This window comes from Prosopis cineraria, unplaced genomic scaffold (genome assembly GCF_029017545.1).
Source record: "Prosopis cineraria cultivar Desert tree isolate PC_DT_omini unplaced genomic scaffold, ASM2901754v1 PC12, whole genome shotgun sequence".
Taxonomy (NCBI): domain Eukaryota; kingdom Viridiplantae; phylum Streptophyta; class Magnoliopsida; order Fabales; family Fabaceae; genus Prosopis; species Prosopis cineraria.
In genome coordinates this window covers 26,834,884-26,850,917 of record NW_026555343.1, presented here as the reverse complement: position 1 = coordinate 26,850,917, position 16,034 = coordinate 26,834,884, and the positions used below count along the sequence as shown (strand labels likewise).

Sequence of the window (16,034 nt, the reverse complement as noted above, 5' to 3'; positions counted from 1 at the left end):
AACTTTTATAAAGTTATTATTAGCTTATAGAGGATGTCACATAAGGTGCTATATATCTTTTCTTAATATAAATGACAACTTTTATTAGTAAAATAGTTAAAAATATTAGTAGGGAGTTTGTGATTAAAAAATAAAAATTTATGGTAGTTAATTTCTAAATTTTTAAAGGTGAGTTCTCCTATCTCAAAATTTAGAAAAATTTTATATATTTTAACCAAATAAAATATTTTTCAACTTCTCAAACAAAATATTAATTTTTATTTTGTAAATAATAATAATGTCAGGTTCTTTAATTGTTTATATTGAAAATATTTATTTCAAAAGAGTATGATTATTTTCATAAAAAAAGAGTGTTAGCAAATGATATTAATATTTACTACTTATTCTATTATTTTCAACACAAATTTTGTTTATATTAAGATAATTTTATTTTTTAAGTTAGTATAATTTTATAGTTTTTTATTGTTTCTTATGTATTTAATTTTAATGAATTTATTTTTATTATTTAAATAAATATTTATATATATTTAAAATATATTAATATTTATTTATTTATGTTTTGCCCACAACAACAAAATTTCCTAGATTTGTCGCTGCCCTCGCTTAGATATCTACCTGTGGAACTCAACCACTACACTACATGTATGCATTCCTTCTCCAAATTCTAATAAAAAGTTATTTTGTAATATAGTTTTTGGAATTATTTTTCTTAATGTGTTAATTTAAAAACAGTTTTATGATTAAAAAATTGGCCAATAGTGATAATCGCTGGTGGTTAATGATGGTGTTATGATAGTGATTAATTAAGGTGGCAGTAGTTTTTAATAATAAAGTGTAGGATGCTTTGGAATTTAAGAAAGTGTAATGTGTTTTGAAAACAAGAAAAATCAAACAAAAATAGCTTCAAGATGTTCTCATTTTTTGTTTTTAAAATAAAAAAAATAACAGTTTTAAAAATAATTAAATCCAAAATACTCCCCAGGATTCAAAATATAAATATTTTTTCTCAGTTAATATTGGTTTAAAATATAAGCAACATCGTACATGTGAAAATTTTCCTCCCCATTTTACCTTTTGTATTTATTAACCTAGATTATTGTGTAAATATATTCTCTACTTATCATAAAATACATTGATAATTGAAATCAGGGATCAAAAAGAAAAATAATATATATTTGTATGAGAATGAAGACTTTATTGATATGTAAATTTTTCTTAAAAATTACTTATATTTTGAACTTAAGGTAGTAATTATTAAGCTCTCTCCCCCTTTTCTTGTATTTTAAATTCTGTTTTGTAATATAGGTTTTAGACTTGTTTTTCAAAATAAATTAAAAGGGAGAATATTGTGTAGCAAAAAAAAAAAGGGAGAATATCAATTAGGGCCCTTCCAAGGAGATTAATCATTTGCAAGGTGCAATAAATTTTGAAACTTTTATACATATCCAAGGGCCTCAAATTCAATTATATTTTTTGGTCCAATTACTAAAATATCCTTAGTCTATATAAAAAAACAAAAATCCCCACCATTGCTGGAGGACATACCACTATTGAGTCGAAGGCCAAACCTTCATCACCAACTGCCAAAGTTCTAATGCCGATAAGTAGTTAATGGTTGGTTAATTCAAGAAAGGGTCTATGGGGGTTTGAACTCTTAATCTCTTGATTTTTCAAAATGTTAAAGATATTGAATCAAGTTACATGCATCTACAGTAGGTCCATATATGTGTAAAATAATAAATTTGCAAACTTCATGACAATCTGGCCGAAGCAACTTATAATTTTAATACATCTAGATATCTATAAATTCAGAAAAAAGAATAATTAATATGAAAAATGTAATTAAACATGAGGTTCACATCCTTAAAATTAGGAAGCAAATTAAAGAGGACCAACAATGATATATATATATATATATAGAGAGAGAGAGAGAGGGGGGGCAGATAGATACTATAGCCAAGTGGTTTTATTCAAACAAGACAGAGGAAGTTTTGGCCCCTACACATTCACATGATATCAACCTATAACAAAAAATCTAAACCAGAAATAGAGATCAATTAAATAGAGAAAAACAGACAGACAAATTTATTCATGCATATTTAAATTAACATGATTTGATCAAAAGGGAATGTCCAAAGGTTGGAAACCATGACGAATGCTTGCACGCCATATTTGATTGATATTGAAAATGGTAGAGCCACACTCGTGAACATTCCATTCTTCTAAGGCGTGTACTATTCCTGCTATTCGCCAAGCACTCATTGCTCTCCTTGGTAACCAATTCTGTCATCCCAAAGGTAAAAAAAAAAAAAAAGGGAAAAAATTTCACATTAAATAAAGGCTTCTAAGAGTAAAATACATTAGACTCCCTTAAATTTTTCTAATATTTTAGAGACCTTTTATCTATTTTTTAAAATGTATATTTTATTCATATTTGGATCACTCATTCAATCAGTGTTTCACGTGATATGATAACAACTGTTCAATTTAATTGAGTAATTATAAGAGATTTTGTTATATAATACTCAAAAAATATTAAATCTCAAATTTTTAGAGAGAACAACATATGAAAAGAGTGCTTTGATCATGAGATTTTGAATTTTTGGAGAAAAATGTAATTAGATAATTTTTGGAGAACAATGAGCATTTCATGTGGCATAATAACAACCGTTTGATTTAATCGAGTGGTTGTAAGAGATTTTGTTATACAATACTCAAAAAGCACTGAATCTAAAATTTTTAAAGAGGACAACTTATAAAAGGAGTATTTTGATCATGAGGATTGTTTTGAATTTTTGGAGAAAAATGTAATTAGATAATTTTTGGAAAATATTGAGTATTTCATGTGACACGATAATAATCGTTTAATTTAATCAAGTGGTTGTAAGAAATTTTGTTATATAATATTTAAAAAGTATGTACTAAATCTCAAATTTTTTGAGAAGACAACATATGAAACGATGAGTGCTTTGATCAAAAGGAATGTTTTAAATTTTTGGAGAAAAATGTAATTAGATAATTTTAAAATATTGATTAAATCCCATGACTATAATTAAGAAACTTATTGAGTGAGTGTGCTTAAAAATCAAAATCCATTTTATTCTAATTTTTAACACTGTTCAAATGATTCCAGATTTTTTTATTAATTGAAATTTATGTTAAAAATTAAAATTATTAATATTCCCCCATAATATTTTTTTTATTGCTTACTCTCTTTAGAAAAAAAATATTTTTAATAATTAATTATAGTAATATTTAACTAAATTTTTTATAAAATATTAAATTAAAAAATAATAAAATAAAAATATATACCGAATTGAAAATCAAAATGTTGAGAAAACGTGATTACTCATAATAAGGTAGGATATCTTGGCAAAAAAGGTAAAATTTAGTTAATTAGCAATCGACTTATCAGAGGTTGACTGTAGAAAAATGGAATCTTGAAAATAAAAAAGAAGTTTATATAATGTAAATTGTAAGTTTAGGAGAGATTTGTGTAAGTTTCTTAATTAAAGTTCAGACCTTTAATTATTTTTTAACACGAACGTAGCTAACTATTAATTATTACAAAAGACCATTGTAATTATATCCTCATTTAAAATATCAAACTATAGTGGTAACTCTATATTCTAACCTCACAAGCATGTGTATTGGTGAATGAGAGAGGAGCCATCATGGCAGGAGTACAGTGGTAGAAGCAATCCTTTCTCATTTTCTTTGGAGGAAATTGAGAATATGGTATGAACAATGTTCCTTTTGATGCTTTCATCTGTTCATCTTCATCCCATCCATCTCCCACCAACCATATCTACAAAAGGCAAAAGTGTATCTTTAGTATTTTAATTTTATATTAGATTTTAGATTGATATATTAATTTCAAACACACTTTGATCTACAAAGCCATGCTAAATCAAAGTTCAAATCAACATATAAATGTCTGTCAAGTTTAAAACTTTCTCAAATTTTAATATGGATATAGACATAGGATGTGTGTTTGAAAACGCATGAAAAAGCATGAAAAATAGGTTGTTTTTTTTTTTAATAGTTGGACACATGCATCTTTCTATTGAAAGTAATCTTATTTGAGACTTGATCGAATATAAAATGCAAGCACTTCTTTTAATAAAAATTAAAACTTTAGTTCATCAAGATATGAAGAACTATCTCTTTTTACTAAACTCAACAACTACTAGTTCAAAATGAGGTGTTTTTTAAGTGAAGTGGAAAGTGATTTTAAACATGTTTATAGACTTATTTAACATAAGTGAATACAAGCTATTATGTCGTGAGTCATATTTTAGGAAGTCTTACAAGTGAAATGATATTTATAAGTATGAGAGGCTTTCCTCCTAATATGATAGCCTTTTAACATGAGTTCTTTCTTTGAACTTGTACTCATGAGATTTGATATGTTTATAATGAGTCTCACTAGTGATGTAGTATTTATAAATTTAAAAGACTCTCCTGTTGAATGAATTTATCTTTGACATGAGCTTTCCTTTTGGACTTTACTCATGGCTCGTTAACCCATAAAAATATAGATATATAAAACAATCATTCATTCTCAACAATAACCATATTTACCTTGGCATCATAGTTAGTCATAAGAGTAAGGCCCACTTTGGACTCGAGAACTCTTGAATGAAGCTTCGTCAACTTATCCTTGTGTAGTATTGCTACCTGCTTGTATAATGTCATACGACTTGAAAAAAAGTAAACAAAAACAAAAAAATTTTAAAAATTAAGAAAATTGTTAATTTTTACATTATTTTACACACTTCTCCCTATATTTATAGAAATCTTCCCGAAGTTTAAGAGGTTGAACTATTTAATTAGGGACAAATTTAAAAAATTATTGCAATTTGGGAAATATTCAAGAAGTTAAACTACTTTTAATTAACAACTTTTTTAACTTTACTAAGGCAGCTAGTTGTGAATTATATTCAAAATAGGAAACAATAATATTTTATCTCCCTAAAGTTTTCAATCCAAAATTTGATATTATATATAGTTTGATGACATTTAAACTTTAAAAATATTTAAAAGCCTAAGAGTAGGTATTTAGGTATAAAATATTTCATGATCCATATATTCTTTATAATATGACTTATATTTTAATACATCATAAGAACCCTCATCAATGGTGGAATAGGTTAGGAGGGTGAGATTTAAATAAAAGATTTTACATACTACTGATAATTTTTTAAAATATTTAAAATAAAATTTTATTAAATACTTAAATCATATGAAAAATATCATAAGAATAATTTGAAATTATTTAATATTTTAATAAATTAGAAATATAGTTAAATGAAATATTTTTTTTATACACATGATATAAAATATAATAAACTATGTACTTGACCTGCTAAAACTCACATTAACCAATATTATTTACAAATTAAATAGTAAAAATATATTTATTTAAATTATTATTCAATTTAATGGGGAAATACTTAGATACTTAACATTATATACTTAATATAATTTTATCCAATCAAATCAAAACAAGTAAATTTTAATGTGTTAATGTAATATTAACAACAAAAATTTATTATAGAATAAATAATCTATAAATGATACATATGTCTTGATGTCTTGATTTAATTGAAAACAAGTCCTTTAAGTATAAAAGGCAAAGTATAATTTATTCAAAAAAAATTTTAAAACAATCTACTAAAAAAACTAAAATGTACAATATAATATTAAGTTCCACTGTTTTTAATATTCATCATGTATTGATGATAAAAATATTTTTATTTTTTTGGAAAAAATGGAAATTATAAAAATATTTTTATAAACCAATATAAGTATAATCATATAATTTATTTCTATTTATAAAGAGATTGCTCACAAAATTCTTCACACCCTTCATCCGTCTTGCTTGCTAATCTGTATACCCCACTTCCTTGTATTGGATCCATATCTCTGAGCCCACTAGATTCTAGCCCAAGAGTTGCTGACTCCAGAACCCATTTCATTTCTTTATTAGTGCCATTTGTGACAGGGAACGGCCCTGACTCTCATCAAAGTAACTTCCATTGATTTTAATATATATTGTGCATTAAAATAATATCTATTGATTTTTAATTTTGTGTGTGTATCTATCATAAAACCTATTATGGTAGTATTTTTTTTTTTCTGGTATGCAACAACATCTGCTACAACAAGATTATCTTTAATTTATTATAAAAATATAGTTTTACAACGAACGTGGGTCCGTCCCCAAATATGTGTGTATGAATAAGCAAACTTTATTTTTAGTTTTCTAATTTTATATAATGTTTTAATTTAATTATTTAATTTTAAAAGTATATTTTTAGTCCTTTAAATCTAATAATATTAATTTTAATTAATTATTTTTTATGTTTATCATTGCTATTGTTTTTTTAGAAAATAAAACTTAACATGTCAACATTTAAAAATATTTTGTCAATATTGAAAAGTATAATGTATACATTTTTTGTGATGAAATTAACAGTGTAATCTTGTATAAAGTTAAAGAAAATATGATATAACTTAGCATAGTAGTGTGTCTATAAAACTTACCTGAACATTTCTTTTCCTTAGAGCATTGGATATAGCAAGAGAAACCTTATTAAAGTTGCCTCGCAGAAGCACTTGACTTGTGCTTTCGGGAATGCTGTTCACAACAATTGCTGCAGCTAAACTACTTCCATCCACAACTTTAATCTTCAACTCTGGAAACTTGTGGATATAAAGTTGCCCATATTCATTCAGCTCTTCCTCCTGCCAATTTGTGTTGTTTTTTTTTTTTTTTTGGGCCAAACAATTCGTGTGTGTGTGTGTGTGTGTGTGTGTGTGTAATTACCTGTAACTTTGCAAAATTATTTTGAAGTCCTATGTGCTTTTACTGACGTTATCACTTATTGCTAACACCTATTGTTAACTGAACAATTTATTGCTGTTTAGTTGTTAGCTGAACAATTCTACTAACACCTGTCTAGCAATAATTGAGAATTTCAGTAAAAGAGATGGGGATTCAGAGTAATTTTATAATTTCATATATATATATATATATATATTTTGTAGTTAGATTGCTTGAATGGGACCTGATCGTGATTTTTCCTTTTCCTTTTTTTTTTGGATGTTTTGCATATAAAAACTCATGAAGGTTTGTGTCGTTCTTTTTTTTTTTTTTTCAATTTCTAATTACCTGATTAAGAAGCCCAAGACTCAATACTTTAGCTCCAGATGATTCAGCCTCTAATATTGCCTCTTCAATTAATTTGTTCAGTGATGTGATCTTTCCCTTCAAATACTGCATAATACACAAGAAATAAGTTTCAATTTTGTCTTGTTAAAATCGTAGTCATTCTTGTCATGAAAATGTAATTGCCTCATTCTTTTAGGGACAATGGAGTTTCTTGAACAAGAAAATTTAAAAACCCTTCATCAGAGCTAAATTTATAATTCTTTTGAAATGGAAATACCTTTCTAATTTTGAACCATTTCCAAAATTGAGCTATATTAATGAAGCAAACGGCAACATAGGAAATTATTCTTACATGTTTTGTAAATCGTGGCACAACCCATGACTGCAAATTGAGTTTTTTGAAAGTGTTCCTTTCTGAAACAAATGTCCGACCAAAGATCCAAGCCATTGGAATAAAACCAAAAGTCAAAGGCCACATGAAACGAAGATACCAATTTGATGTTTGAGGTTTGGAGGCCAAGGAAGCAAACCCTAATGGAAGATGATAGATGGAATCCAACGTTGTGAGGTGAGTCAAGTGAATCACATCTGGTGAGTCATTTGGTTTCTTCAAAGATGTTTCATAAGTTTCATCTGTGGACTCATCCACAGTGCCATAGATGTAGTCATAGATTGGTATGAACAGACAATAATTTGTCCTGAATCTGGTGTGATGTAGTGAGTGAAACCTGCATGTGGTCCATAAGTCAAGCTTAAGTTTGTTATTCATGATTGACTATTCAAGTATTGATTCACTATATAATAATTGCATAGTCTTCAGACATACCAACTTTCCTCAATTTCATTAAATTATACATATACCTTCATTTTCATTTTCAAAATCGATATCCACTTTTCTTTAATTTTACTAACTTGTGTTGCTACATAACTGGCCATAAGTCTAGAAAATCCATTGGAAAGTTGGGCTTGTCTTGACCACTTTTTTGAATTGATCTAGCTCAAATTGCCCCATACAAGTACTTGAAAGGGGTAGTTCTCCTTAAAATTACTTGAAAGGGTCCAACAAGTACTAGATTTAGATTAGTCTAAATCTCGTTAAGTCTCTTTTATCTCAAGTTGAATAGGCATAGAATACCATATGCAATAAGAAAAAAAAATTTCTCTATGAATTATTCTCTTAATTTGGGATTTAAAATTATGTTTAACTTTGCCTCAAGTAAAATTGTTGAATTGCATTCCATATTTGTTGTAATATTCCCAAAAAGTGTAGTTCTTCAATCCTTCAAAACAAGGAAATTATGGAAGACGACCTTGAAAAGTCCAATTGAGGCTTGCCTTTTACATATAACAAATAAATTAAGCTATAGTTTAGATTAATGGATTTGAATTTAAATTTTAGATATCAAATCTCATATTTAAAATTCATGTATTTGAAATCTTTTATTTAGATAGTGCAAAAAATTCTAAAAGACAAAAAAGAGATGAGTCCAAATTCAAAACAGAAACAAAAAGATTTAAAGTGACAGATTTATCTTTATTGTTCATTACAAAAATGAGTTATATATATATATATATATATATGAGAGTATGTAGCGGCAATAGTAATAGAAGCATCAATGGATGAAAACGTGAAGAAAAACAAGAGGATTGAAGTGGTTGAAATTTTAAATAACTAAGATTTAAAAAAAATTGAAATTACAAAAAAAAATTATAATATCCAAATCCAAAGTCTTTTTTATGTATTCATTCATATGATTTTGTTCAAATTCAAATCCTCAAGCATTGAAACTTAGTCTAAATTAATAGGACAAATTCACCTCAGACTTATATACCTTAATTTATTTTTTAATTATTAGATGCGTGACTTGTAAGTATAATCCAGTAACGAAACCACAAGTAAATGAGGAGACTTACGATGGAGTGTAGGTGAGATACTTCAAAAAGGGAAAGAGAGAGAAGAGCTTTTTTGGGAAGAACTCAAAGTTGCAGTGACCCAAGTAGTTCATGAAATCGATATAAAACAAGTAACCGAAAAGAGAAGCAAAGGAAGCAGTCTTTGTGAACAACGTTACAAATTGTGGTATTGCGAATAGAGTCATATATGCTAAGACCTCAGCAAATGGATGAGCAACAGCTGTAAAATAAAACAGTAATAATATCAACATACAATATGATAAATACGACAAAGGTAAAATGATACCTTATCCCAAAAAATTAATTTAGTCATGGTCTAGGTCATCATATGTAATTTTGTTGAAAGATGAATTGCAATTATTGATTTATATAATTGTAAATAAGAGAGTTTCAGTTGCAAATAATTGGGAGTGACTTATAAAATTTAAACATCCCATTTGCAAACGAGACATCTACTTGTTTGTATGTATCCAACTACTTAGATATTATCTTGCAACAATTTTTTTGGGATTTAACGTTTCTCTAAACTAATCTATTGGCCTTATATCCATTCTTAGCAGATCAAGCCCAAACCTAAGCTCCTTTGTGGAATGGGGGCTTATTTGAATATTCATAATGCCCGGGTCATTCTGTGCAATATTTCTCTTTATTTTTTTAGCAAGCATAAAGAGCAGGTTTTGCTACAGTAAAAAATTCGTTTATTTTAAATTATTGGAGGGGAGCTGTTTTCACAAGAAGGGTGTGCGTGAGAGAGGCTATAGTGAAAACACTCATTCACTTTTGGTGAGATTTAATCTTGATGAGCTCGTTAACGTAATCAAGTTGAAATTTCTAATGCTGGAAAATGGATCAACCCTTCCCTGTTACTCTTAAATATGTCCTTTTTTTCAAAACCCAGCTCAAATTACTAAGGCTTAGAGCTTATCCCTAAAACCCATATTTTTTATTTTTTGGTTTTTACAAAATTCAGTTTAATTATGAAATATTCAACAAATGAAATTGTAAGTTCAAATTTTACATTTAAAGTACAAATAAAAATAAAGGCCACATAAATTTTTTAAAACATATTCTTAAAGATCACTAAATGTTTAGATCACTACTATCATTATCTATAAATAAAATATTTGACTGTTTGATTAGTTTTTTGATAATTCAATACATTAGTAGTCATTGTTTGAGGCTAAAATTTGAGTAAGGAATATTTTAGATGATAAAAAAGAAGTGAGAGGGTTTTTAAAAAAAATAAAAAAGGATTTCCATGCTAGCCTAAACTCAATCTATTTTTTGCAAGGCTTTTAGGCTTGTGCAAAGAACACTCTTATTTATTTTTCCAGCAAATTCGCAAGCCAAATTCTCTACCAAAAAAAAGTGAAAAAAGATAGGTTGGCCTAAATTCTTGACTCTAAAACTACCCCAACAATGAAGCAAATGAGGAGGGAAAATTGAAAATCATATATGAATGAAGAGTATCATACCAGTAATAGGTTGGGTGACAATGGAAGAATGATGATGAGAATGGTAGCGAGAATAGAGAAAGTGATGGTGAAGAGCTCTATGAAGCCAATAATAAAGAAACTCAACAGGACCAGCATGCAATAAAATCGTGAGAATCACACCATTGGTTCTCCACAAGGGTAAGCGATGAGAAATCTCAGGAAGTATTATGTACGCTATGTACATTATATGTCCTGTCAGCAAAATACTGTCATCCCTGCAAACCATATGTATTCCAAATCAAAACTACATCAGATCAAGTTTTAACTTGACTACTGTAGTTTTACAAGAAACATCTTAAAAACAAAATATGAATAAATATATACTACTATAAAAATGACTTTTTATATTAATTAAAATTGAAAATTTACACCGGTGCAAAAACAAGTGGTATAAACTTTTTATACTAATTGAAACTATAATATGAATGGAGAATATTTAAAATGGTCACAAAATTGAGTTTGTGTGCCTGAAAGAACCATTTTGGTAAGAGTTTCACCTTGTTGAATTAGTTGGTAATATACATTGCTAGATGATTTGTCAACAATAAAGACGAAAAAGGTGGTAGCTAGTTGCTTACTAACTACGTACTAACAACTTCAACTCTGGATCTAATAATAAGCCAATGAATAAATTAGGTTTGACATACAATATCAGCATTTGGTCACAGATTTGAATCTCATCTCCAATGGAATACGTTGAAAGATAAAAGAAAAATGTGTTGGTCTCTAAATTTTTAATATGTTTTGATATCAATCCCTATACATTTTTTATTGCTCTTATAGTCCATTACATTTTATCTGCCTACAGCGTTAATTCTTATATCATCATTGATAGAGTTAAATATATGCTAATGTGTACATAACTCTGTTGCTATTACTAATGTGGTAAAATTATGATGAGTTGGATATTGTATAAGTTATAAAATGGTTACTAATCTTTTTGCCTTTCTACCCTGCCCAATTTCCTTTTGACTTGTACTCAGTTTTTATACAGCTCGTTGTAATATAACAAGTCAGCATGAGAAGTAATAGAGTTTAAATGCATGTTAAGCCTCCATCAAGTCTTTATGGTCAAATTTAAAAATAAAAGGACTAATATTGTAAATGGATGAAACTTAACAAGTTAGGACCAACAAACAAAGGAGTATAGGGATTAATACCAAAACACGCTAAACTTTTAGAGATCAATAATTATATATTTTTCAAAAATAAAAATCCTTAAATGGGGATGATATATGTGTTACTTAGGAATGAAATTTTGATTTAATATTATGGCTCCATAATAGATGGTTTATATATTTATATGTTGATGATATTAATTAATCTTTTATTATGTTTCTTTGTCCTTACAAAAAAAAATGGAACAATGACAGTTAAATTTGAAAACTTTAAATTAATGATAGTTAAATTATTGACAAAGTTTTATGATGAAATGAGTTGCAGATATTGATTCATAAGCAAGTATAAATTTATAAGTTTTGAGGCTAAAATATACAAAATATCCCTAAATTTTGAAACAATTGCGCAAAACTCCTTTCACCTTTAAAAGTTTAAAATTAATATTCCTATTTTTTTTTTTTTTTGCCATAGTTCCTCTACTATTATTTTAGTTATCTTCCCAATGAAAGTTTCCATGTCATATTAAAAGACACATAGTAGCTTATACGATATTAAAAGTTGACATATCATATTAAAAGACACCCAATTTAAGCTAATAATAATAGAAAAATATGAATAAAATTTTTATAAATGTATTATTAACTTAAACGGATGCCACATAATTGCTATGAGTGTTATATATATATATATATATATATGACATGACAACTTTTGCTAATATAATAACTAAGAAATAACAGTTAGAGAGTTTATGATAAAAAATAAAAAAAAATAAAAGGTTAAAAAAGTTAATTTTAAACTTTTAAAAAAGAACTTGTTATATACAACCGTTTTATAATTGAGGGAAATTTTTTATATTTTAGCCAAGTTTCAATTGCAGAGTAGACATATAAATTGCAAATGTAACTCTCAATGATTTATATTTAATTTATAACTATTGTAATTGATATGATTCAAAATTCATTATTTAAATTTTTTTTTTATCATAAGCCTATCAGTAATTTAATATTTTGGGACTTAACCTCGTAAAAATTGCAACATGAGAGTAATTGTGATAGGAAACGAACCAGTTGGTTTCTCTGTCAACTTGTGAGAATTCAAGGCCTCTATCAACGATCCTATTTTTGCCTTGAGCTGTTCGATGTCGAGAAACAGAAATCCAGATCTGGCCGTGCACTATCCTCGCTATTAACATTGGAAGTATAAGACAGTAAGCCAAGTCCCTCTTATACGACGTCGTAAGAGAGTAAATGGTATGAATCACCCATGGGGCTAACGTCATGTACTTCATTAATTTCCACCATCATCATCATGAGACAAGACAAAAACAAATTGTTCAACATCAACGTAATTAATTAATTAATATATTCATAAGACATTATTTTTAGAAGCTTTTCATTATCCTTTACATTAGAATTTTTAAACAAAAGACATAATACAAAGGGAGGTATAAGCAAATTACTAAAATCCGAACAAGTGATTCAAGCAATCGAAAATAGTGATTCAAGGACTAATAGTTCAAGTTGCGGTTGCACCGAAGTCAACTTAGTTATGATTAACTCAAAATGATGTTTTGCTTCAAGCTCAATAGATGGAAGAAAAAATATAAAAATTTAACAAGTTGACTTGTCTAAAACTCTAAACCGGGCAGGGAGACTGGATAATTTATTGGTTCACTAGTTTAAGTTATATATCCTTGATAAAATTTTAGAAAAATAAATTGTATATATTGACTTAGATAGTTACAAATTTAAAAGTTCTATTTGTAAATAATACATTTAAATTTTAAATATAACTCGTAGTTTGCAATTAGGATTCTGTTTGAAATTGTTTAAATCAATATTTGTAATTTATTTTTAAAAAAATTTTGTCAAGATCTAGCTGTCATAAATTATATATTTTGAGACATTCTTATCATTCTTCCTCAAACAAATAAAGATAAAACAGCTAAAAGGACAATGCCAAAAGAAAAAAAAAATAAAAGACTAAAGAGAATGAAAACAATAAGTGCTTAGAAGAGCAACGAGATAAAACCTTAAAGTTCCCAAAAGGCTTCCAAGGCCAATCTGTAAGAATGCCTGGTTGAGAAGCCATATCTATAAAACTATCACAATTTCTAATGGCACCAATCATTATGCATGGCTTCCTTACACACACACATATATAGTGTGCTTTATTCATCTGTAAACCATATTATTCAATGCTGCATTTAAGAACCAAGGTCCTTCTCTCTTAACTTCTAAACTTGTAAACACTTAATAAGGATTCTTATGCAAACTCGTTCTAAACTTGTAAAAATCACAATTAATAATAGCATTCTTAACTTCTAAACCAGTAATCTCAGTTGAAAAACTGGAAATTTAGTTATAAAAACCAAAACTTGTAAATAATTAGGCTTTCATCATTCTACAAGTACATTTTTCATGATCTCTTCAAATATGCTTTCTAAATTTTAGAAATGAAAAAACACATGAATTTGAAAATACATTTAAATATACTTTTAGTATTTACAACCAAACTTTAAATGATTAAAGAACATATTTGTCATTCAACTACTCGCATAGAAGCGTGTAATGTCATAGGCTTTTTTTTGCGGTGCATCTTCCCTTTCAGCATTTAAAAACAGTGTAATGTTTCTCTTATCCTTAACAAATATTAACTTTAACTTCTAGTTAACTAAAAATTATAAAAAAAACTTTAAAATTAAAAAAAGACTCAATAAATAAATACTCTATTAAAAAGTAACACTAATTAAGTCCCTTAAATCATAAATAAATATCAAAAGACAAATGTTATTTCTTATTACCATTTAAAAGAAAAATAATACCATTTTGATTAACTACTTTTATAGACTACTAGATGATTATTGAATAAACATCATTGGCAACAACAACAAGAAGTAATTAAAAAATTAATATATTTTAATAATATATCATAAAACACCAACAATTTAATATTTAACAATTTTTAAAAGTATTGCTAATGATTATTCAACAATCACTCAATAGTTGGTCAAAGTAGGTGGTTAAAATGCTATTTTGATCTCTTACTTGAGTAAGAAATAATATTAATTTCTTAAAATTTATTTTTAATTTAAATAAATTAATCGATATTAATTTTCTTAAAGGGTCTTTTAATGTAATTTTCAAGGTCTTTTTTTTATAATTTTATAGGTGAACTAATTATGGTCAAACTTAAATTTTTTAACAGAAAGGACAACATTACACTGCTTTCAAAATTGTCTTTTAACCCAGCTTCAATTTACTTTGAGTATTTACAACTAAGCTTATAATTTTTGAAAGGAAGAATTGTATGTAGATCCCAAATAAAAAATAATTACCCACAAGTCCCAAGTTCTTGTAAATATTAAAATTTGAATTTTAATTGGGAATGAGGAAATCAATAATTTTCTGAATCTTTTTTTTTTAAATCACACTTAACTTGGGCTTTCCTTGTGGGAAAAAAACAAGAAAAAAAAATCATATTACCTTCCAACAAAATTATTCACAAATAAGGATCAATATAGAATTATTTATTATTAAAATGTCAATAAAAAATTATTTTTATAATGGTTCTTTCTTATTAGTCCTTGTTTGTGAATAATATTTTTAGAAAGTCCTTAAATATAATTCTTCAAAAAAAAAAATACACATTCATACTTACACAAATATGTCAATGCCAAACTTGAACCTGTGATTTCCTTCAAAAGGGGTTGGTATTGTAGCAAGTACACGTAACCACTATAAGTGTTGGCACTTCTAAATCTTGTTAAAAAAGTATGGGCAGAGATATAACAATCAATCATAAATACATTTCTTATTTAAGTGAAAAAACCCTCCAATATATATATATACAATAAAAAATAACTAAAATGTTTTGGTGAAAGTAATAATTTTTCGAATATTATAATCAAAGATACAAAAAATACCAAAAATGTTTTAGCGAATATTAAAATTTTTGTAATATTATAAAAATAATATCAAAATTTTATATACATGTCAAATACACTTTTATAATTTAATTTTAATTTTAATTTAAATTCTTTTAAAATACCTTTCATCACATCAAATAAGGCCTCCTCATTCATGTTGTTCGTGAATGTGACCGCTGGTGGCTAGACCGCTGATAGTTTGTGCTCATCAGGCTCACACTTAATTCTTCCGGTGCATTTGGTATATGTCATATTCATTATTTATTGAGGATATTTCCTTTTTTTTTTTTTGTTTACTGAGGACATTTCTAGTTGGCTGGAAGAGAAGTATGATGCATGTTTAAACCGTACTACTATAAAGTTTTTTATATAATTTACTTTTAATATATTTTATTAA

At 27.0% G+C, this 16,034-nt stretch overlaps 1 protein-coding gene across 2 annotated transcripts; it reads right to left on the bottom strand.

The window, feature by feature from the left end:
* Positions 1-1,944: 1,944 nt before the first annotated feature.
* Positions 1,945-13,825, bottom strand: LOC129287775 (very-long-chain aldehyde decarbonylase CER1-like). Of its 2 annotated transcripts, XM_054924014.1 has the most exons (10): positions 13,741-13,825; positions 12,774-12,991; positions 10,567-10,802; positions 9,092-9,311; positions 7,530-7,905; positions 7,178-7,282; positions 6,550-6,750; positions 4,585-4,680; positions 3,635-3,808; positions 1,945-2,283 (listed from the first exon to the last, which is right to left on the bottom strand). In XM_054924014.1, exons 1-10 carry the CDS (start codon positions 13,798-13,800, stop codon positions 2,119-2,121), a joined length of 1,851 nt encoding a protein of 616 aa, XP_054779989.1. In that variant the 5' UTR covers positions 13,801-13,825; the 3' UTR covers positions 1,945-2,118. The 2 variants fall into 2 exon arrangements, with proteins under 2 accessions (XP_054779989.1, XP_054779990.1); XM_054924015.1 differs by lacking the exon at positions 6,550-6,750.
* Between the last annotated feature and the right edge of the window lie 2,209 nt (positions 13,826-16,034).

Excerpts from the sequence above, each read along its gene's own strand:
- LOC129287775 (XM_054924014.1), bottom strand. The coding sequence starts at position 13,800 with ATGGCTTCTCAACCAGGCATTCTTACAGATTGGCCTTGGAAGCCTTTT. Across the intron at positions 12,992-13,740 it reads AGCCTTTTGGGAACTTTAAG|TACATGACGTTAGCCCCATG; the intron begins GTTTTATCTCGT and ends AAATTAATGAAG. Across the intron at positions 4,681-6,549 it reads TAAGGAAAAGAAATGTTCAG|GTAGCAATACTACACAAGGA; the intron begins GTAAGTTTTATA and ends TTATACAAGCAG.